General features: G+C 34.0%; 1 protein-coding gene across 1 annotated transcript in view; it reads right to left on the bottom strand.

The window, feature by feature from the left end:
• Positions 1-3,076: 3,076 nt before the first annotated feature.
• LOC111046719 (ras-related protein Rap-2b-like) overlaps positions 3,077-25,000 on the bottom strand; it is a 435,025-nt gene continuing 413,101 nt past the window's right edge. Inside the window, 5 exon segments of the mRNA XM_039436492.1 lie at positions 3,077-5,310; positions 7,693-7,785; positions 9,162-9,403; positions 11,558-11,666; positions 11,668-11,770. Of these exon segments, the coding sequence (XP_039292426.1) occupies positions 5,065-5,310; positions 7,693-7,785; positions 9,162-9,403; positions 11,558-11,666; positions 11,668-11,770 (793 nt within the window). The 3' untranslated portion in view covers positions 3,077-5,064.

Below are 25,000 nucleotides of genomic sequence, written 5' to 3'. Positions count from 1 at the left end.
ATTACAATTCTTAAATTAAAATACCAGATCGACACATTTTTAAATCATCTCTATAATCTCTAATCTCAAAATGATAGTTGACAAGATAGGAATATTATTATAGTGAATAGTTGAGAATAATACGTCCTAGTTTGAATTCAAAATAAAATCTTAATAAATTTCAGTTACTGATGAAATTTTGACAAAATTCATCTGTTTCAATTTTCATTCAATAAACTTCTACAGTGTGTTTTTGGTTCAATTTGGTACTTTTCACTTGTGTTATTGTCAATATTATGTCAGTGGCTTTATCTTTTTTACTAGATTTGTTGAATTTCAACAAAATTTGGACATTTTTAGACATGGAAGATTTATTGTATCGTTCTGAAAACATGATAGTCTAGTCAATTATGATCAGTTCAATGAAATGAGAATATAAGTAAGTTTTAATTATTCATTTCAATAAATTATTGAATAATCTACAATATTTTGACATTGAATATAATCAACTTTGTAGCTTAAGCTGCGATTACAGCAAAGTTATTAACATAATGTTTATTTCTCCTTCCTTATAGATTCTATTTTAGATTGATACAACTTATCATACACATGATGAACATATGATTGTGTTTGTCAAGTTCCGTTCAATCTAATAGAATCTATAAGGACGGAAAAATAAACATTTTATTTAATCCTTATAGATTCTTAGATTGAAAATAACTTATCATACACATGATGAACATATGTGTTTGTCAAGTTCCGTTCAATCTAATAGAATCTATAAGGATTAAGTTATTAACATTTTGTTCATAACTATGGTGTAAACGCAGCTTTAGTGATCAGAATTATCTATTATCCTAGGTAACAGAGTAGGTAGGTATAATATTTATTTCAAACTACAGTCTAAATTCAAACAAAGTATGTTAGTATCTAAATAAATAGATAAACACTTTTTAAATATTTTCGCATCTATTCCAATAATTGGGACAAAGTTCAGGAAAGGGCCGGCTTCATCCCAACTTTGCCCAATATAAATTGGAATCATATTAAAGAAAAGTAGGAACAAAAACATTAGTCTTATTATAGTGTTCCAGCACTTTTTAAGACATTCTACAAAATACTCAATACTATTTTTATGATATTCTAGAAGGTATGATCATAAATCATCAAAATATATACCCACTTTCCTCTATAGGGCTACTAAAATCATCAAAGCATAATTAAATAAAATAGGGTACCTACTTGATAACGTTTATTGCATTTCAATAGAATGAAAAGTATGTAAAGCTGCGTTTACACCAAAGTTATTAACAAAATGTTAATAACTTAATCCTTATAGATTCTATTAGATTGAACGGAAGTTGACAAACACACATCTTCATCATGTGTATGATAAGTTATGTTCAATCTAATAGAATCTATAAGGATTAAGTTACTAACATTTTGTTAATAACTTTGGTGTAAACCCAGCTTAATACAATAATATAATCACAACAAATTATTGTATTTAAAAGTTACAAGGTAGAAAGATTATCATTGTGATGAACGTAGTTCATAATAAATTTTAATAAATATGATGGGAATATAAAGCTGGGAATATAATACATTATATATTATAATATGGGAATAAAGATGGTAATATATAATATCAAGCTGGAATCTTCATCTTCATCTATTGATTCATACAACAAGTTCATCATCAAAAATGATAGGTAGAGAAAAATAAGGTAACCTTGTGCTATATTCCTCTCCCAAATTTAGATAAGGTTACACATAGTCCGAAATAGGTTAAGTCTTGTAGTTGTTCACTTCACAGAATCTAAAGAGGTTTGTCAACTTACAATTGAAAGACATCGCAAGAGATGATTGTAAACCATCTATACAAACCATAATAAATGATAAACAAATCATTTATAAATTAACCATATATAGGAAAACATTGATATCAAACTTATTGAATATTTATATTTGCATTTATTTCAGACAGTACCATAGTGTAAAAAGTCAACAAAAATATATATATCAATGATAGATTGATTCATACTGGAAGTAAAATACAGGAATTAATTAATTTGCTTGATATACATAAATACTTCACACATTTAAGCAATAATACTTGATGATTAATAATTTACTTCAAATTATTCAATTTAATTGAAATAAACTGGCAAATAATCATTACTACTCCTGAGCCAATAAGTGGTAATGACCATTGTATAATATTCTCCTCAGAAAATTTAAATTCTATTCTATGAATGAGTTAACCTTCCGGCAGTCGCGCTGTTGTAAAAGGTACAACAGTGTCAGTTTTTTGCTGCACAAAATTATTGGATGGGGTAGTGTCAGTGAATGAGTCTGTATGCATTCCTGAACTTTCCCCCCTTCACTCCACTGAGTTGCAGTATCAACCGAGCAATGGTTCAGTCTTTAGGTGCCATTTAGTCGCCACAGTGCAAGGGTGACTGTAAGCGAACCAATAACACAGCATTGATGGCTTTGCTTGATGTACCTTATTGGGCTATGAAATGGTAATCATCCAAATGTTCATAGGCGTTAAATAATCCAAGAAGATGGGAAAAGTAATTATACAATTAATTAATATGTTTTGACAGTAAACAGAGTACATAATACTTGGAAAATTGGATGTTGTAAAAAATACAACACGCGACTGCTCGTGTGATTGAGTAGAGCGCGACTACCAGAAGGTTGAACTAACCGTAAATAATTTTGAACTTTGTGTGTTGTGTCTGTATAAAAATGTTTCGGAAACAAGGGTACTATGAAATAATAATTTTATTAATAAACAATTATTCGCGTAGCCCTATATTTAAATACTTCATTTTTTCTCATCCATAATGTTGATTTTTAGTTCTCCAACAACTTTTTGGTTGTATGGAACTCACCTAAAGCACTGGCTGTTCTTCAAATTCCTCTTCTGAAATAATCTCTCACAAATAATTAAGAACTAAAAATTTTGTGAAGTAAACAACTACAAGACTCAACCTATTTCTGACTATGTGTTACCTTATATAAATTTCGGAGAGGAATAGCACAAGGTTACCTTATTTTTTCTCTCCCTATCAGTCTTGATGATGTACTTATTGTATCAATCAATAAAGAATGTTCAAATTAATTACAAATACTCAAGTGTGAAGCTGTTTTGTAAACTTGGAAGAAGAGAGAACATTCAAAGAATAATGGAGGTAGTAATTAAGGGTTTTATAAGACTGATAAGACTTTGAAAATCTCAAGAAAATGGGAGGAAAACAATTTATTTTATTATCATAATAAAGTACATAACTTAGATGAAAATTCAATGAGTTATAGAGGTAGATATTATGAGATATTTAAAACTAAAAAGACTCGGAAAATTTCAAAAAAATTGGAAGTATAAATTCTTATTTTGTTATCAAGATAAATTACATAAATTAAATCTATAATATAGTAAAGATTACGAAGAACAAATAATTTTAAACGCTTTCATGACTAATTATAATATTGAAGTATTAATAGAAGACAATAAAAATTGTAGTATTTATTTCAGAACAAATATATAATTGTAGCAGTATTTCTTAGTTTCTTAGTCTCTTATACTACGGTATTATTTTATACAAAATACTATTCATTCAAATAAATAATTGGAACATCACAATTCTATATGGAATTGGGTTTTTATTCACTTTTTTAGGTAACTCTTTTCCTTCATAATAAATTTCATTATTATGATGAACTATTTTTAAATTTTGCTTTCCATCAGGATCTCTTATTATTTTTATTGTGGGAAAATAAGAGAGAGTGCCGACAATGGAACCGATCATTGTCAGTTGAAAAATTCTGGAACAATGAATTGTATGAAAAATAAGATAGATCATACTGAATACTGTATGAACCAAATTTTTGGAAACGTTTACAATCTCTTCATATATGAACTGAGTAACCCTGAAGACAATCCCATACTACATAGCTTCAAAGCCTAAATGACTCTGACAAATTATTTTCTCATTTACTGAATTATTCTTATTAGAATAATTCAACTTGTTGAATAAATCCAAACTGTCAAGAAAAGATTTCCAATGTCAAACAAGAATACTTTTCATAATATTAGAACTTTATCTCAAAAATCGTCTCAAAATTAGTCCAGTTTTTAACAAAAGCTTAATGAAAGTATTCTCAACTAAGCTTGAAACATAATTATTGTTCAGTTCTATGTCAGAAATTCCCCTCTTGCGTCGAGGCATGCCTCAACCTTGCCTTATCCATTATTCAAAAGCTACAGTCTTGTCATTTATTTCCCTACCTAGCCTCAATCTTGAAAAACGAATAATAGATTTCTGAAATGTGTTCTATGATATGACACACGAAATAAATTGCCTCAAAAAGGCTTTCTCAACCCTATCTTGCCTCTAATATTCAAAAACGATAATGAATACTCTTCTAATATCTACTGGCTGGATAAGACAGTTGAATAAGACAATCTAAGCTTAAAACAAAATTCTCCAGTTGGTCGTAAAGCATGCCCCCTTGTGTTTAGGCATGCCTCAACCTTTCCTCTACCTTTACTCGAGTCTTCTCATTAACCAACCATTATCTGAAAGCTGTAAGGTTGATGCATGCCTCAACCTTGCCTCAAATCCTCAAAACTTGCTTCCTAAAAAAATAATGTGCGAATTCTCCAGTATTTTATAAGGTGTTGACACCTTAAAGGTTTTTACACCTTTGTGTTGAGGCATGCCTCAAACTTTTCTCTACCTTGCCTCAAATCCTCTCATCAACCAACCATTATCTGAAAGCTGTAAGCTTGACGCATGCCTCAACCTTGCCTCAGATCATCAAAACTTACTTCTTAAAGAATAAAATGCAAAATTCTTCAGTTTTCATAAGCTAGTTTCACCCTTGTGTTGAGGCATGCCTCAACCTTTCCTCTACCTTGCCTGAAATCCTTACATCAACTAACCAGTATCCAAAAGCTGTAAGGTTGACGCATGCCTCTACCTTGCCTCAAATCCTCAAAACTTGTTGTTTCTTATATCTCCTACCTCGAATCAAAACTTTAAAATAGGATATTGAACTTCTGAAGAGTGTGCCCTACGATATGACACAGGAATTCCTCTTGCCGCCCGCCCCCACAGCTCCGCCCCCGGAGGCGGCATGCTTTTCCTGTATGCGTTGCAGGTGAGCCAACTGTGCGGCAGAGGGAATGGCGGGGTTGGGGGTGTTCGCACCTCCACCCAGACCCCCCTGCGTCATCGGCAGAGATTGACGGCGTCGGCGTCTCAAAGCTGGGCTCAGGTTGTATTTGACTTTCGCCTGGGTCAGCAGTTCTTTGAACACCTGTGGAAAATGCAATTTTCAGCTTGAAAAACTGACCTTTACCATAAAAGAGTTTCCTTTTGGCACTTTGAGATGCATCATAAATATTGGGGTACACTTCAGTATCAATTTGTTAGTTTTGAAGCTCCATGACTCTGCTATTTTTCTTATTTGAAGCTTCAATTGGGTATATTCTGATAGGAAATCTCATTCCCTACAAAATTGTATTTTTGTAAAATTTCATAAAACCGCTTAGTTCCAGAGTTATAAGCAAAAAACTGGAGCGAATACCAAAATTTATCAGTCTATCTTGAAAACACTCTCTTGATCTGAGAGAATGATTGCTGAAGCGCTGTGAAGAAATTGAAAGACTGAACGCTCCTGACACCTAGCGTCAGAAGCTGGAACTATCAGAACTTGTTTTGCAGTATGAGTGAAGTTTTCTTCAAATTTCAAGTTTACGGTTCACTTAATCGAAAAATATCACTGAACATTATTTGTAGAGAATGAATTTTTACACACGTTCCATCTATTTTATTAGCAATCGAATAACGAATAAAACAGATAATGTAGTAAAATAAGTTGATGTGACTATTTGAAGAGATCATTTTTAGCGATGGTTTTCAATGAAATACCGAGAAGTTTCTGGTTCAGTAGGTGATATTATTATTGAAAATGATGTAAAAAATTGTTTTCTACAGATTATTTCATATGATATTTCTTGATTTAACGAACAATAAGCTTGTAATTAGCATAAAACTGAAGCCATGTACGATATCCTCAAATAACTCTAGTTACAGATTCTCCCGTTAGATGTCGTGAGCATTCATGTTTTCAATACCAATGGTCTCTCAAGTAGGCAGCTCTACTTGAGAATTTTCAGGTCTCATTTGATGAAGAATTGTAACACTTTCCCGATTTTTCGCTTATAACTCTATAACGGTTGAGTTTAAAGGAAATATTGTCACAACCTTTCTTGTTTAAAATTTAATTCTGTACAAGATGTATCAGTTACTTTGATTTTAAAATAATTAGTGGAACAGCTAGAATGCTCTGAAAAGTCAACTTTCCACAAAATTCTTGTATGTATCCATTGTTTTTCGTTAATAACTTCTTAACCTTGTACTTGAACTGAATTTTGAATATGACCTTTTTTATAGAGCATAAAATTGTCTACAAAACTATCACAAAATCATGTCTCAAAAATTTATAGGGAGGAAGTAATAGAGCTTTTGAACATACTTCTTCGGTCAAGTTCTAACAATAATCAACAGTTTATTGATTCTAAGTTCCAAATGGTTGACAATAACCAAATTTTGTAGGAATACTTTATTTTAGAGCACAAAATTCTCTACAATATCATAGTCTTTTATTGTAATGTCGACTATTCCCATAAGAAATTATACAACTTTTGTTGATGACTGTTGAAGCTGGAAATGCAACACTTTCATGTTATTCGGTCAATTGCGGCTTTATTTTGATAGATACAGAAAAATGTGACTGAACATAATTTGTAGCCCAATAAATTTTCTACAAATCATGTCTATTGTAATTTTGCGGAATATTGAGAGGTAAGGTCACAATTTTAATAAAACTGAGTCACTGTCCGGTACAGTTACAATATTTCTGCCGCTTGGCTGTGCTAGTGTTCCCTCAACCATCAGATTTCAAAGACGGTTGACTGCTGTTCTTGCTCTGAATCTTTGACTAGGAATATTGCGATCTCAGACAGAGTTTCAGTTTTTCAATTATATCTCGAAAACTACACATCATATCAAAAATTTGTAGAAAACCTTTTTTTGTGGGAAATGAGTTTTCTACAAGATACATATCTCTGAATCCTGCATAGTCAATAATAGAAGCAGAATTCGAGCAGATTTGAAGCGTGATTGACAGGGATTTGGTTTTTCAATAATATTTCCAAAACTACACATCCTATTCAAATTTTGTAGATGACATTTTTTGAAGGAAATAAATTTTTCTACAAGATTTGTATTTTTTAAACTTGCTTTGTCAATGATAGAAGTGAAATTTGAGGCTATTTCAAGCGTAATTGACAGGGATTCAGTTTTTCAATTATATCTCCAAAACTACACATCCTATCAAAAACTTGCAAAGAATCTTTTTTGTAGAGGACAAATTTCTCTACAAGAATCGTATTCTCTGAATCTCGTACTGCCATGGACATATCCAATAATAAAAGCAAAATTTGAGCTGATTTCAAGTGTGATTGGCAGAGATCTAGTTTTTCAATTATATCTCCAAAACTACACATCCTATCAAAAATTTGCACAGAACCTTTTTTGTAGAGAATTAATTTTCCTATAAGATGTGTATGTTTCTCATTCCCTATTACCAATAATACAGGAACTACAACATTTTGAAAACACTTTATCAACTTACCTGTGTGACGTTGATATTATCCTTAGCTGACGCCTCTACAAATCCGTTCTCCCAGTCCACTGTTACTATCGACTCTGTCGTTTCGAATGACACCTGAAAAAGTGAGAAAAATATTGAAAATAGAATAGTAATATGGTAAAAAACAGATGAAATTGTTTCGAATTTTAACATGAGTATAATTTTTGTGGATTTAAGTGAAATTTTTAATATTTTTTTTGTGATTGTGAAGGAAGATTTTTGTTTGGATTTGTATTTTAAAATTAATTAATCTGATAAATTCAAAACTATTGTAGTACATACATTTTTTTGGACTCAAAGTAGTGTGTGAATTAAGTGATCATTTACATAACCTCTAGACTGTGTATTCCAAATTAAGGTTTAAAGCAGATTTGGGCGAATGCCTGTTGTTTTTACCTGCATTGTATCTATTGTCTATGAATAAATGAATAAAAATAAGGTATTACAATTAATCACACATCGATAACTAGATCAATGTAATAACAGTAAATGAAATCAATGTAGAACAATATTGATCGTTCAAACTGTTTGAAATTTAACTTTGAACTCGACGTATGTCATTTTTCAACTTTGAACGCTCATTAGAAGTTCAAATAATCAAACAATGGAACGAATTATATGGATCTTATTCAAAATATCTTTTTTTTTCAACCGTATCCTTAGAATTAGATTTTGACTGATAGTTTTCTATAGTGAGGTCCGCGTTATAATGGCAGTGTTTGATTAGCAATACCATTGTTATCCTTGTCTATCATTCAACAAAGCGGATAGCCCTATCTCTTTCTCGCTTTGCTCTGTTGCCAGATCGTCTTCTAACAATGTAGAATTGATAATTCAATTAACAAAATATTTCATCATAATTATGAAAATTCATTATGAAATCATTGAAAGATATAATTTATGGCTTGATAAAATATAATTATTTATTATTTCAAACGAGAATGAACAGTTGATATTACATCAATAAACATAAAAACACTTCACTTAAATGAGATACTTTAGTACAAATTAATAAAAACCATATAAAAACTTGTAGTACCCTTCATTATTAAAAACTCTAAAATATCATATTTTCTACATTTCAACTTGAGAATGACCTGAGTTATGGTCAAAACTTGTCGTTGAAATATTTTTAAGTTTTTTAATAATAAAGGGTACTACAAGTTTCTATATGGTTTTTTATTAATCAATAAACATGTATCAGCTATCGTCTATAGAAGGCATTGACAAGACAGAGGATCATCAACATTTTTCACCTATCTTTCTCCACTGCCTCACTATTGACGTTTTTGAAAAATATCTACATATCTCGAAAACTAAGGTCGATATAAGAAAATGTTACTAAACATTTTTTGTTGCAAATTTCATGTAGAATCCATGGTCTTCAGCTTTTACACCTCTCATGGGACACTCTGTATATTTTTGTGCTATTTCTGATAAATTTCACATACCTCTCGGCCCTCATCAGCCAAATCCAGCTTGTTCCCCACGACCACAATGGGCACAGCCCGGTTGCCCTTGGTCTCAATGATCTGGTCGCGGATCACCCGTGCTTCGTCAAAGGTGGCCGCATCCACCACTGAGTAGACAAGGATGAAAGCATCAGCTGACGAGATGGACAGCGCTCGCATAGCGGGGAATTCAAACGAGCCAGATGTATCTAGGATGTCCAGGGTTAGGTGGACTCCGGCCACTGGAAAAACAACAAGAAAATATTTAAACCCTTGTTTTTAAGTAGGCTACTAGACATTGATAATGCTGTAACAACCGAGACTAGTACATCAAAATGTCCAAGGTTCCAGAAAACTGGGTTATTGTGGGATGAGGGTCGGAGAAACATATATGGGAGTCTACAAGGATATCAGTCATATCTTGAAAATGATCGTTTCATTATCATCTAGTGCTTAGGAGAGGAAGCTGACTAGACGTTTTTTGTGTTCACTTCATTTTTAATCGTTATTCTACATACTTTCAATAACATAGGATTCTTTTTGAAACGATTTACTGTTGCTAATTGTTTACTCAACTATGATTCTTCTCTATCATCCGCTTGCAATTTAGTAAAAATATTGTTAAGAACATAATTCTCACTATTCATAATATTCTCATCACTATAAAAGTCAACGACCAATACAGTAATAGTATCTTACGTCACATGGACGGGAAGGGGCCATTTGCAGGCGGAAATGATTTTTCTGGTCGAGGCGTTAGCCGAGACTAGAATTCCATTCGAGCACTGCAAAATACATTCACGTCCAAGTAGCGTACACTATTTTTTGTCATAATAATCCAAAGAAGAATAATTGAGAAATAGAAAACATTACCTGCTTGTAATGAAGTTACTACATGCATCCTATAAACATAACCTAGTTAAACTTGAATTTTAGAAAACACTTTTGAAGTGAAAATGCACTTACTTTGGTCATCTGAGTAAATTCCCACAGTCTGATGATGACCAACAACAGGTCACTACAAAAGTAAGAGCATTTTCACTTCAAAAGTGTTTTTTAAAATTCAAGTTCAATTTTAACAGTGAAAAAGTATGGATATACAACAGAATAACCTAGTTCACAAATTCCGAATCAGGAATTTTGTGGAAGTTGATAAATCTTCTACATGGAGCGCTGGAAGGTTGGTCTTTGTAGCAGTTTTGCTGTTCCTATTTCGGAACTAGGAAACATACTCGACTGTAAAGAAAACACGTGGTTCATTACAGTAGAGTATGCTGTACTGTAATGAGAATCATATGTCTATTTGTTCTGCATACAGCTGTTTACCGGCTTGATTTCATGCATGGGAAACAGCTGAGATTGAATGACTATGGCAAAAAAATATATAACTTTCATGAGTCAAATGTGACTATTAATTTCTACTCAGTACGGCGGCGTTCATACAACGAGTATGAACAGTCTCATTTGAACTCATGGGTATCAAATTCTCAGTGTACCGGATTCGTTCACTTATACTGTGGTATGTGGCAATTCAGCTCCATTCTGAATAATTTTAACAATACAGTACTATACTTTTTGAAACACTCTCCCAATAATTATTATTAAACGAAAATCCTAATTGAATGCTGTGAATCACCCCGAAGACTGCTACTGCAAATATTGACAACAATATTTCCATCTATAGTGAGGTCCACGTTATAATGACAGTATTTGATCAATTTTGGTTTTGATATCCTTATCTATCATTCGACAAAGCCGGTGGTACTATCCTTTTCTAGGTCCACAACGATGCCAATTATGTTTTTGACAGTGTAGAAATAAAATTAATTAATGCAGAGAATCGACATCGCTATTCTCCTATCTTTATCTACTGCCATTATAATGTGGACCTCACCATAGCTGTTTACCCTGTTGTCAATATTTGCAGTAGCAGAAGTCTTCGGGGTGATTTACAGCATTTAATTGGGATTTTCGTTTAATAATAATTATTCATTGATTGGCATTTGAACAAATGCAAATTCCAATTTATTTCCATCTGTAGATTATTCCAACACTTTACTTGGGTACAATACTTTAATACAATAACTGTATTACTCTTTTACTACTTTTTTAGTAGAACTTTTGATATTACTACTTAGTACTACTTTTGATATACTAGTACTACTTCTATAGTACAATAGTACTACTTTTGATATTCTATTTTTGTTTGCTTTGGATTGTAGATTGGGTAACTGCAAAAATGTGGAAGTGAAATCTAGCTTCATTTGGACTGATGTACCGTATAAATTAGAATTTGGAACTTTTGGGTTTTAGCCTGTGATATTCTACTAGGAATTGTGTAGTCGTGAATGATTTGATAATATTGAATACTATGTTAATCCATAATATTTATTTACCAGTGAAATCGCCATGATGCATCTCCTCAACGGTTCGCTTGTACTTAGGCGTGAACGTGGAGTAGAGGAACTGTTGTATGAGGGATGATTTCCCCACCCTGGCCGCCCCCCATCACTACTATCTTGTGCTTGATTCCCCCCACCCCACACGAGCCCGCCCCCGGACCTGTCTCAGCCTGGCATTCGCCTTCATCCTCCAAGTGCGTCTCCGATCTGCAACAATACACAAAGAGAAACAAAATTAACAAAATTTGTCAAAATTCATCAGGCACTCTCTCTCTCTTTTGGTAGAGAGTTAGTGGGGAGGATATTTTTAATATTCTTTCCGAAGAATGGACATTGATATGTCCAAAGCTCCGCCAATTTATGTAGATGCATAACAATTTAATTATCTATAGTTATTATATTACAAATTACTTTTTCATATCATATACAGTTCAATAATTATTTTCTTAGTCTATATTATGTAAATTCATCTATAATTTTGCTGTATTGTAAGCTATTGTATATAAGTGTATAAGCCAGTATATATTGTAATCTACATAAATAAAAGTACTCAATCAATCAATCAATCTCTGGTAGAAAGTTAGTGGCACTCTCTCTCTTTTGTAGAGAGTTAGTGGGAAGGATATTTTGAATATTCTTCCCGAAGAATGGACATTGATATGTCCTAAGCTTCGCCAATTTATGTAGATGCATAACAATATTATCTATAGTTATTCAAAATTGCTTCCTTCATAATCATATACAGTTCAATAATTATTTTCTTAGACTATACTGGTAGTTCTGTGAACAGTAGACCTCCCGCAGCTATAGACCACAGCCTCCTCTTATACTGTCCTTCAGAGTAAATCCTGTCTGTATGTCGTGTCGGCGAGAAATCGGAGTGAAAACGGCTAATGGCTGTTGGGGTTGGTGAATCAAAAATGCTAACATCAAAAGCTAATCTCCTTCAAGACATACTGTCCCGAGTTCAAAGCAGAGAAAGGTCGAGAGACAATACCATGTTATTTTAGTTATTAACTGCATGCAATCAATAGTTCATTTGATAGTGCATAAAAATTTCATTCAATGAGGCATGCAATTAATAGTCCACACAGCAGCTAATTTTTCACCAAGTTACATTGAGATATTGAATTGCATGTGTCATGGCATGCAATTTATAATCCACTCGACTGCTGATTTATGATGAATAATTCTATAGTCTGATTTTTACTCTAATTTTGGCGTATGAAGGAGGCTCATTTTCCTTTTATATTATCCTTGGAGTTCAAAATTTATAAAAACCTTGTATAAACGTCGACGCGCAATTTAAAAAGGAACATACCTGTCAAAACATTTAACCATAAAGAGAAATGCCAAACCGTCGACTTGAATCTTAGACCTCACTTCGCTCGGTCAATTGTAGTTCTATACTAACGGTATGTATTCATGGTCTAAATTAGCATTTTTGTATATATTCAATTCATGTCTCATGAATGAAATTTGAACATTCATTAATTCTGAAAAATCTAGAGGACAAATTGAAATTTGGCCTTAAAGGTGCACGAGATTGATATTTTTAGAATGTATGTGCAAAATTTGGAGATCTAAATCATTCCCGTTTTTCTGGTATGCAATCCACAAGTGGACATGCTTTGATGCGAACAAACACAACTCTTCTCTCTCTTATTATATAGATGACAGTTTGAAGTAGATCTCATTGGTGGTGCAAACCTCACTTCAGGTTTGTAACACGAGTTTCAAAGTTGCGTCGTGAACTGAGAAGTTTGTCTGTTAATGACGCAAGTTCACAATTAGCAATATCACTGTCAACTCCATGATTGGCTTCTATCTATATAACACAAGTCATAATTCATCTTCACACTACAGTAAGGTCCACGTTATAATGGCAGTGGAGAAAGATAGGAGAAAAACGTTGCCGAGCCTCTGTCTTGTCAATGCCTTCCATAGACGGTAGCTGATAAAGGTTTATTGATGTAATATTAACTGTTCGTTCTCGTTCATAATAATCAATTATATTTTATTAAGCAAGAAATAATATTTTTCAATAATAATTTCATAGTAGATTTTTATAACTAGGATGTAATATTTTGTGAATCAATTATTAATTATATACTATTGTTGAAAGACGATCTGACAACAGAGCAAAGCGAGAAAGAGATAGCGCTATCCGCTTTGTTGAATGATAGACAAGGATAGCAATATCATTTCTAATCAAACACTGCCATTATAACGTGGACCTCACTATAAAATATTGAATATAAAAATTATAAATCTAGTCAAAATTTGTCTGAATATATATCTGTGGTTGCCGAACCTCAGTCTTGTCAATGCCTTCTATAGACGGTAGCTGATACAGGTTTATTGATGTAATATTAAATGTTCGTTCTCGTTTAAAATAATCAATTATATTTTATTAAGCAAGAGATTATATTATTTAATTATTTCATAGGAGAAAGGAGAAAAACGTTACCGATCCTCTGTCTTGTCAATGCCTTCTATAGACGGTAGCTGATACAGGTTTATTGATGTAATATTAACTGTTCGTTCTCGTTCATAATAATCAATCATATTTTATTAAGCCAGAAATTATATTTTTTAATTTTTTCATAATGAATTTCCATAATTTTGATGAAATATTTTGTTAATCAATTATCAATCCTACATTTTTGAGAGACGATCTGGCAACAGAGCAAAGCGAGAAAGAGATAGAGCTATTAGCTTTGTTGAATGATATACAAGGATAGCAATACCATTGCAAATCAAACATTGTCATTATAACATGGACCTCACTATGGAAGGAGGTAGAAAAGGATAGCGCTATTTGCTTTGTCAAATGATAGACAAGGATAGCAGCACCAATGTTAATCAAATCTGCCACCATAAAGGAGCGTACAGATATACGCGCCGCGAACATGAGCAATTTACTTTTAATCAGCTGTATTTTTACAGAGACGGTATTAGATATGGATATAAAAAGCTTGGCATCAGCTGATTAAAAGTGAATTGCTCATGTTCGCGGCGCGTAAATCTGTACGCACCTTAACGTAGACCACACTATAGTATAGTACAGTAAAGTGTAGGAAAGAAACGGTAAACTATAAAAGTCACGCCATACTAGTTAAGCTAATTTGAATTACATAATAGAACAGGTTGAGTTTCAAGTTCAAATCAAGTCAGTTGAATCAGTCTCAAGCAGCTAAGTCAAGGTCTTTGCTAGAAGAAAGCATCTTTCGTAATGGGACTTTGCCATTATTGGACTTAGCATAACAAGGACTTAATTGACCGAGCGAAGTGAGGTGTAAGATTCGAGTCGACGGTTTGGCATTTCTCTTAATGTTCAAATGTTTGAATGTTTAAATGTTTGAATGTTCAAATGTTTAAATGTTTATATGTTGCGCATTTACGACGAAACGCGGTAATAGATTTTCATGAAATTTGACAGATATGTTCCTTTTTTAATTGCTCGTCGTCGTATATACAAGGTTTTTGGAAATTTCGCATTTCAAGGATAATATAAAAGGAAAATGGAGCCTCCTTCATACGCCAATATTAGAGTAAAAATCAGACTATAGAACTATTCATCATACATCAGCTGACAAGTGATTACACAGATGTGTGGAGAAGCCAGTCTATTGCTGTATTTCCATAAGGTCTATAGTTTCTGTCAGGTACTTGTGGATGAGAATACTGCGTGAGGTCTTCTGTTCACAGAACTACTAGTAGATTATCAGTTTTTGACACACCTAAGTAATGATGAATGGTGTTGTCACATCTTTTTAGTGTTGGAGAAATTTGTCAATTTTATTGGGAATAGATACAAGAAATTGTTCAAAAGTAATATTCAAACTCCTAATTGCACGTACGACTTGTACGTCTATTAAATTTAACCGCGGTTAATTGGCGTCATCTAACGAGACCAATGTCAAGAGAACGAGTTGATTGACTGTGCGATGATATCATTTAATTGCGGTTAAATTTAACAGACGTTTGTGAGTCCGGGCATAGAAGTTACTACAAAACAAGGATCAAAAAGCAGAAAAGTTTATAACCAGCAATTTGAGCTAGAATATTGACTGATAAACTGTGCCACTCATATATTTATAGGACAGGATAATTTTGTATGCAAACGATTACTTCGTTCTTCCATTTTGAAGGAACCAATCTTTATTTTTTTGTAAAAAACTGTGTAAAATTGGCTGAACTCGTTGGACAGCTGTTTTTGCAATTAATTTTGACAGAAAAAATAATAGCAGATTGTCCAAGAACGAGATCATTGAAAGAGAACTTGATCCATTTCTTTCAACCAACAGTCTCACGATTTTCAATTTTATAAACCAGTTTCTCATTATTTTAACAATCCTCTACCCATTTCTCCCTCTCCTTCTTCTTCTTCTTCTTCTCCTTCTTCTCCTTCTTCTCCTTCTCCTTCTTCTCCTTCTCCTTCTTCTCCTTCTCCTTCTTCTCCTTCTCCTGCAACTCCTTTTTCTCCTTCTTCTTCTTCACCTTCTCCTTCTTCTTCTGCTTCTTCTTCTGCTTCTTCTGTCTTCTTCTTCTTCTTCTTCTTCTTCTTCTTCTTCTTCTTCTTCTTCTTCTTCATCACTCCCTTATTCTTCATCATCATCTCCTTCTTCTTCTTTAAAGGTGTGGTCCGCATCAAACCACTCTCAGTCAGCTGTCGTTTTTTTTTTTTTTGGTTTTTGTTTTTCTGAAAAACAAAAGTCGTGGTCTATTTTGAAAATTCACTCTCAACTTTGAAAACAAGATCTACTGGAGCGGCTGTGTTGGCCTGGCAACAGTAGAGTGATGAGAAATAAAATAAAATAAAAATGTCGGAGCGGTTTAATTTCAGGTGTGCAAAATGTGAGATCCGGTTTTTTGAGTTTTGAGAATATTCTGTATCAGTTTCCATCACAACAACAAGACATCACAATTTTATTTATCAAGAGACTAAAAAATAAGAACTAAGGACTTCCAAGGAACATGAATCATATTTATATTTATGATAATCAATGCTACGAAAATCCTGGAATAAATTATTTATTCAACGACCAGCAGGTAACCCGTGCTTCGCAAGAGTCTTATTAAAAACTTGACAGACTGAAATCTTGGAGAATTTGAAATGGGCTTATAACCATCCTCGGTTTAATCATAGAGAAACAGTAGCGTAAGTAGATATCCCATGGTAAAGGGCGTTTATGTCGCAACTTTTACTGTTATCTCAAGTGTATGAACGGCACAATATGAGAGACTACCAGTGTCACACAGCTTCACGGGAAAGAATTACATAAACTAGCGGCTTGAGATAACAGTAAAAGTTGCGACATAAACGCCCTATACCATGGGATAATCTACTTATGCTATTGTTTCTCTATGGTTTAATAATTGAGGATTTAGATTTCAAAATCTTTAAGATGCAAAATTTAAAGTTAATCAGTTGAGTAGTTGAGACGTGATGATTCGTGTATTTCCTATCCTCTACATGTTTAAGCCGATTCTCTCCTCTATATCATACTAGCCGTCAGGCTCGCTTCGCTCGCCATATCAGTCTAGCCAGGGGGCTCCGCCCCCTGGACCCCCGGCTGGATCGTCAAAAAATGAGATCAGCGGGCTCGCTTCACTCGCCTGCATTTTTCATTTGAGCATGCTTCATTCCATCAGAAAGTCAAAGTACTGAAAAAACGCAGAAAAGCTGAGAAAAACGCTCATTTTGGGCGTATCTTTGATGAAATATTAAAGTCACCTCATCACAAAATTTTTAAACCCTAGCTAAACCTCTGTACCAAATTTGAAAACTTTCTGTCTATTACTTGATGAAATAACTGAGAAAACGCAAAAAAAACGCTAATTTTGGGTGTATCTTTGGCGTTATTTCAAATTCCTTCTAACACAACATTATTACACCACAGCTGAGCTTCTGTAGTAAATTTGAACATTTTCTGTTCATTTGTACTGGATAAAGCTAAGAAAAAGCTAAAAAACGCTGGAAAAACGCTAGTTATGGGTGTATCTTTGACGTTATTGCAAATTCCTTCTAATACAACATTATTACACCCTAGCTGAGCTTCTGTACTAAATTTGAACAATTTCTGTTCATTTGTTCTTGATAAATCTGAAAAAACGCTGGAAAAACGCAAATTTTGGGCGTATCTTTTGAATTTTTTTCAAATCCGTTCTTAGTGCGCCTCTAAAGGACCAACTGAACATACCTACGAAATTTGAGCGTTTTTAGTCCGGTAGATTTTTAGTTCTGCGAGTGAGTGAGTGAGTGAGTGAGTGAGTGAGTGAGTGAGTGAGTGAGTGAGTTAGTCAGTGAGTCAGTGAGTCAGTCAGTGAGTGAGTGAGTGAGTCAGTCAGTCAGTGAGTGAGTGAGTGAGTCAGTCAGTGAGTCAGTGAGTCAGTCAGTGAGTGAGTGAGTCAGTCAGTCAGTCAGTCAGTCAGTCAGTGAGTGAGTGAGTGAGTCAGTGAGTCAGTAGTCAGTAGTCAGTCAGTGAGTGAGTGAGTGAGTCAGTCAGTCAGTGAGTGAGTGAGTGAGTCAGTCAGTGAGTCAGTGAGTCAGTCAGTGAGTGAGTGAGTCAGTCAGTCAGTCAGTCAGTCAGTGAGTGAGTGAGTGAGTCAGTGAGTCAGTAGTCAGTAGTCAGTCAGTGAGTGAGTGAGTGAGTGAGTCAGTGAGTCAGTAGTCAGTGAGTGAGTGAGTGCCATTTCGCTTTTATATAAATAGAAGATTACAGTCTGCAGATAACACGTGATCCACAAGGGTCTGATTAATAACTTGACAAACTGAAAACTTGACCTACTGAAATCTTGAAGGATTTAAAATGCTCACAGTTCAAATTAAATTAACCGTACTTAAAAAGCAACAAAATCTCCATTATCTCACATGATATCTGAGATATCTACACGATATCAGAGGCAATTTAATTGCTTCAGTTAAAAGCTGTACATATCAGACTAATAAAAAGGGTATAGTCAGATCAACTTTAAACTTTCAGTATCGGTTTAATAGGTAGCAATGGATGCTGTTTATAAGAGATGCTGACATTTTGGAATGAATTCACCTGTAGTACCCTCCAGAGTGAGCAGAAGGGTTTTATTGGCTTGATTAATGGGACTCTCTTGAAAAATGTGCACCGCTATTTTCTCTCTTTGTTTTTCTCTCACTGTTCTCTCTCTTAGCTCTTTCTATCTCTCTCAACTCTCTCTCACTCTCTCTTACTCTTTCTCTTCCTCTTCTTTCTATATTATTCACTCTTTTAGCTCTCTCATTCTCTCTTACACTCTCCTGCTCTCTCTCTTACTATTTCTCTCACTGTTCTTCCTATATTATTCTCTCTCTTAGCACTCTTACTCTCTCTCTGACACTCTCTTATTCTCTCACATGCTCTTACTCACTCACACTCTCACACTCTCACTCACTCTCTCTCTCAACTCTTTCTGACTCTCTCTTACTACTTCTTTTCTGTTCTCTTTGGCTTATTCTCTCTCTTAATCTCTCTAATTTTCTCTTATTCTCTCTCACTCTCTGTCAATCTCTCTCTTTCAACTGAACAATTTTCACAACTCACAATTTTAAGGGTTGTGTGGCAGAGAGGACCAGGTGTCCTAACTCTGCCCTAATAGAGGAAAATAATCAATCAATCGATCAATCAACTCTCTCTCACTCTCTTTTACTATAATTCTCTCACTGTTCTCTCTGGCTCACCCTCTCTCTTTGTCTCTGTTACTCTCTGTTACTCTTCCACTCTCTTACTCATTGTCTCCCACTCTTTCCCACTCTCTCTCATTCAATCTCTCTCCGACTCTCTCTTACTATTTTCCTCACTGTTCTCTCTTGCTTATTCTCTCTCTTTGTCTCTCTTACTCTTCCTCTCAACTCTCTCTCACTCTCTCCTACTCTTTCTCTCACTGTTCTCTCTATATTATTCTCTGTCAAGTCTCTCTCTTTTACTCTCTCACAACTCTCTCTTACTCAATCTCCTTTATACTCTGTGGCTTATTCTCTCTCAAACTCTCTCACTCACTCTCTTTCACTATCTCTCTCTCTCTTTCACTATCTCTCTCTCTCTCTTTCGATTGGAAATTATCCACTTGTGAATCCCAGGTGTCTTTGACTCGTTTGCATGTTGTAAAGGATAATTAGAAAGAGCAGACCTTTCAATGGAAATGGCTTGAAAATATTGTTTGATATTTACAGCTTTTGCTTTCTATCAATGGAATTCGATTGTATACATAGTGCTTTTTATCAATGAAATTTGATTGGATCACTATTATAGTGAGGTCCACTTTATGATGGCAGTGGGGGAAGATATAGCAGAACAGCGTTGCCAATTCACTGCCTTGCCACTGCCTTCTATAGAGGATAGCTGCTACCGGTATATCTGATGTAATATTAACTGTTCATTCTTGTTCAAAATAATCTATTATATTTATTCATCAAGAAAGTATATATCTTATTAATATTGAATCATGAATTGTATATTTTATTCCATTGACAATAATATTCTCTTCTCAATTATATAATTTGGAAAGATTGAGATATCTTCTTGTAACCAATCTTTACTTTGCCATTTTCTCGACCTCCATGATCTTCCTCTTCTTCTACTACTACTACTTCTTCTTCTTCTTCTTCTTCTTCTTCTTCTTCTTCTTCTTCTTCTTCTTCTTCTTCTTCTCTTCTTCTTCTTCTTCATCATCATCATCATCATCATCATCATCATCTTGGTCTTGTTGTTCATCCCTTCATTCTTTTTTCTTTTTTCCCCTCTTTTTTAAAATATCATCCATTATCCTATCACCCACTCATCACATGTCATGTGATAATTATCTAGGGTGTGGTAGCTCCATTCTGTCTCATATGAGATTATCATTTTTTTATTCGATTTTATTTTCATCCTCCTCTTTCTTTCGTTTGCTACACATTCCTTTGCAACACCGTTCGCTCACTCTCTCTCTCACTCTTTCTCTATCACACACACACACACTCTCTCACTGTATTTTGCTCCTTCTTACTTCCATTGTCATTGCATATTCTCTCTATCTCAAATTCAATATATCTATAGATCATTTTCAACGTCGTTCACTCTCTCACTCTTTCTTTTGCTTCTACGTAACACATGCATTTTAATTGCATATTCTCTATCTCTTTCTCCCACTTCTCTGACTCCTTACAGACCCACCTCCTTAAGAGGACAAGGTTGATGTCTGCTATGCTGTGACCTTGCCCTTTGAGTATGGGCTAATCCCCACTCACATTCCTCTTCTTCTTCTCCTTCTTCTTCTTCTTCTTCTTCTCCTCCTCCTCCTTCTTCTTCTTCTTCTTCTTCTTCTTCTTCTTCTTCTTCTCCTTCTTCTTCTTCTTCTTCTTCTTCTTGTTCTGCTTCTTGTTCTTCTTCTTCTTGTTCTTGTTCTTGTTCTTGTTCCTCTCCCTCCTCCTCCTCTTTTCTCCTCTTCTCCATGTCTTCTCACCCTCTTCTTCTTTCTCCTCATTTTCTACTTCTTCCACCATCCTATTCTCTTATTCTTTGGTCCTTCTCCTCTTCCTTCCCCTCTCTCTATAAACCTCCATCATCCACTTCTTCCTCTTTTTTTTCGTCTTTTCATTCCTCTCCTTCATCATCCTCTTATTTTTTCCTCCTCTTCCGTCTTTTTCCCATTTTCATTCTATTTCTCTAATCCCATCTCTTCTTGATCAGTCGCATCTCTTTCTTTTTCCACCTCAACTACCCTCTCTCAGACATAAGTCTTTTTCCCCTCTTTTTTTTGTTGAAACACCGCCGATTTATGAAGTTACATCACATTATTATATTATCGATATTTAATGCATTCAATCTTTATTCTCATTGATTAATTATTTATACTTTGTGAAATTCGTTGAATAACTAGCATTATCGTCATTTAATATAAATTAGTGTATAAGCCAGTAAATATTGTAACATACATAAATAAAGAAATCTAATCTAATCGAATCTAATCTCTCTCCGATGTTCCTAATGTTCTCCACTAGTTTGTAACTTAGTATTGTATTGGAGGGTTAAGTGTAAGAAAGGGCCGCCTGCGCCCTATCTTCACCCTCCAAGCATTTAGATAATGGCAGCAATTCAATTCTCTGTCTCTCTGTGGTTCTCTCTCTCACCCTCTCTCTCTTTCTCTCTCCTCTATCACTTTCCCATTTTCTCTCCATACCTGTCTATTTTTTAACTTGTAGAGTTTAATAGTGTAAAAGAGGGCCGGCTGCGCCCTATCTTCACCTTCCTAGCATTTAGAAAATGGCAGCAATTCAATCCAATCCTCTGTCTCTCTGTGGTTCTCTCTCTCACCCTCTCTCTCTTTATGATATTTCCAAAGCTCCGCCAATTTATGTAGATGCATAACAATATAATTATTATCCATAGTTATTATATTACAAATTGCTTTTTCATATCATATACAGTTCAATAATTATTTTCTTAGTCTATATTATGTAATTCATCTATAATTTTGCTGTATTGTAAGCTATTGTATATAAGTGTATAATCCAGTATATATTGAAATCTTCATAAATAAAGTACTCAATCAATCAATCAATCAATCAATCTTTCTCTCTCTCCTCTATCCTTTTCCCATTCTCTCTCTCACACCTGTTCAATTCATTATGATTACTCTCCAGCAACTCTCTTATATAATACCACAGAATACAATTATAGGAGTTTTTTCTGATTATAATCTTTTCAAATTCAAATGATCCCTTATAATAAGACAAGGTATTTCAGTCACACTCCTACGCAGTTAATACTAGTTAACATTCCAAATATGGTCTCTATAGTAAAATCCAATGCAGTGATAAAATAAAAGGTCAACTCCTATACTCTATAGTAAGAATTCACTCAATATAGTACAGGATATTTAACTATCAGACAAGTTTATCAAGGAATGAATGAATTCCAGTGAATGAATGAGTTAATAAATGAACTAAAATAGCTGAATTAATGGCGTCGGTTGTGTTTGATCTTTGCTTGTACTTTTGGAATGATACTTGTATATTTATATTCACACTATAATACATTATTAATCTCTTCCCTTCTAAGTAAGTAATAACTATATCTATATTTTTCTATCTGACAACGTTGCGGAGTTAAGAAAGGATAGCACTATCTGCTTTGTTGAATGATAGACAAGTATAGCAACACCATTGTCAATCAAATACTGTCATTATAACGTGGACCTCACTATAATACTGTATATTGTAGTTCATTATTACTAGGAAGAAATAAGCCCGGTTTACAAACGACTTTACAAAGCACTGCGTTAGTTCTAATGGAGGTCATTTGGTGTTTACAAATAGAGTTCAATTGCTTTGTTGTTTTGAACATTTCATTATTTGATTGTTACATGATTTTTTTATTGTTGATAGCCTACTCTTTTGAAACTAGGATAGAGCTTGTTGATTTTCATTGATCGTTTTAAAATTATTGTTCATTGTGAAACTTCTGTTATTTTGGGTGGTATTTTATAGCTTGATGGATTTCCAGGGTATGTCCTTTTAGTGAAATCCACGTTATAATGGCAGAATTTTATTAACATTGGTGCTGCTATCCTTGTCTAAAATTCGACAAAGCAGATAGAGCTGTCCTCTTCTTGCTTTGCAATGTAGCCAGATCATTGAGAATATTCAATTATGGAAATTTATTATTCAATGATAGAAAACATTTTCCTTTAATAAAATATAATTGATCATTTTTAACAACAATAAAGTAGTTAATATTGAATCAGATACACCGATATTAGCTATCCTCTGTAGAAGGCAGTGGTGAGGCAGAAAGTCGGCATCGCTGTCATTTTATCCTTCCCCACTGCCCTCACTACACGAGGAAGAAGGAGAAGAAAATATTTTTCGTTCAATAATAATTAATTATTAATTCATAGCATTTCAATAATTAATTGTATTATCGAATTAATTTCCATCTGTGATAATCTATACATCTGAATGTCTGTAAGTGTGTTTGTTTGTTTCCTATAGACTTAAAAAACTACTCGACTAATATGTTGTGTGAATATCGGGGTTGGTTTCTGACAAGAAATTTCAATAGTTGACCGAGCGAAGTGAGGTCTAAGATTCAAGTTGACGGTTTGGCATTTCTCTTAATGTTTATATGTTTATATGCTTATATGCGGTAATAGATTCTCATGAAACCGTCGACTTGAATCTTAGACCTCAATCGCTCGGTCAATGAATTATCCACCCTGAGAGTGACGTAGCTAAATCCAAGATACATTACTTATTAACAAAAGACACCGCGAATCAGAAAGACAATATATCTCAAGTTGATAGAACACTCGACACACTCTCATATGTTTTTATATATATCTCAGGCTCAAATCTGGACCTGCATTATCCTAACCTCCAAAAAAGGCCTTCAAACATCGCAAATTCTCAAATATCAGCATGATTCACTGAACACGGATCAGATAATTCGTTAATTCTAGACCTGATTTCCTTGTTACTGCCAATAACGATCATTTTTCACCAAAACTTGTGACATTAAAAAAGAACATTTGAGTATGGAGGTCACTTATATGTTGCTATAATATGTATTCACTTTGAGCTATAGTGAGGTCCACGTTATAATGGCAGTGGACAAAGATGGGGGATCAACGTTGCCGATCCTCTGTCTTGTCAATGCCTTCTATAGACGGTAGCTGATACAGGTTTATCGATGTGATATATTAACTGTTCATACTCTTGTTTAAAATAATCAATTATATTTTATTGAGCTGGGAATATTATATTTTTTGAAAATTTCACGATGAATTTTCAAAATTAAAATGAAATATTTTGTTAGTTAATTATCAACTCTACAAAAGACGAACTGGCACATAGCAAAACGAGAAAGAGATAGCGCTATCTGCCTTGTCGAATGGTAGACACCAATGTTATTCAAATACTGTCATTACAACATGGACTCCTCTAAATCTAGTTGGATTAACTTTAGACTTTCAGACTTCAGCCGTCAGGCTCGCTTCGCTCGCCATATCCGTTTAGCCAGGGTTTAGTCTGGACCCCCGACTTGATCGTCCCAACATATGATAAAAATATTACATAAAATTTCAAATTTGGTAGGTATGTTCAGTTGGCCCTTCAGAGGCGCACTAAGAATCCTGTGAATTCCTGAGGTTTATTCTTTCTCTCATCTGTTGAATATCGAAATTATTTTCAGCTAAATCCAGCAATGCTTTGAATAGAAAAGAATGTCTCACTGATAATATTGATAGTTCTCTGAAGAGCATCATTGAACTATATTGTTTAGGTTTATTACAAATTATTTTTAATATATGTTTCTGACCAGTGATCACAGGTTTAATATGAACATTGTATGCACTCCCATAGCATATTATTCCATAATTTATCTAGAACCAATAATTGCATGGTATAATTGTAACAATACTTCTTTTGGACATAACTGT

The sequence above is a fragment of the Nilaparvata lugens genome, chromosome 10 (genome assembly GCF_014356525.2).
Source record: "Nilaparvata lugens isolate BPH chromosome 10, ASM1435652v1, whole genome shotgun sequence".
Taxonomy (NCBI): domain Eukaryota; kingdom Metazoa; phylum Arthropoda; class Insecta; order Hemiptera; family Delphacidae; genus Nilaparvata; species Nilaparvata lugens.
This window is presented reverse-complemented; position numbering and strand designations above follow the sequence as displayed.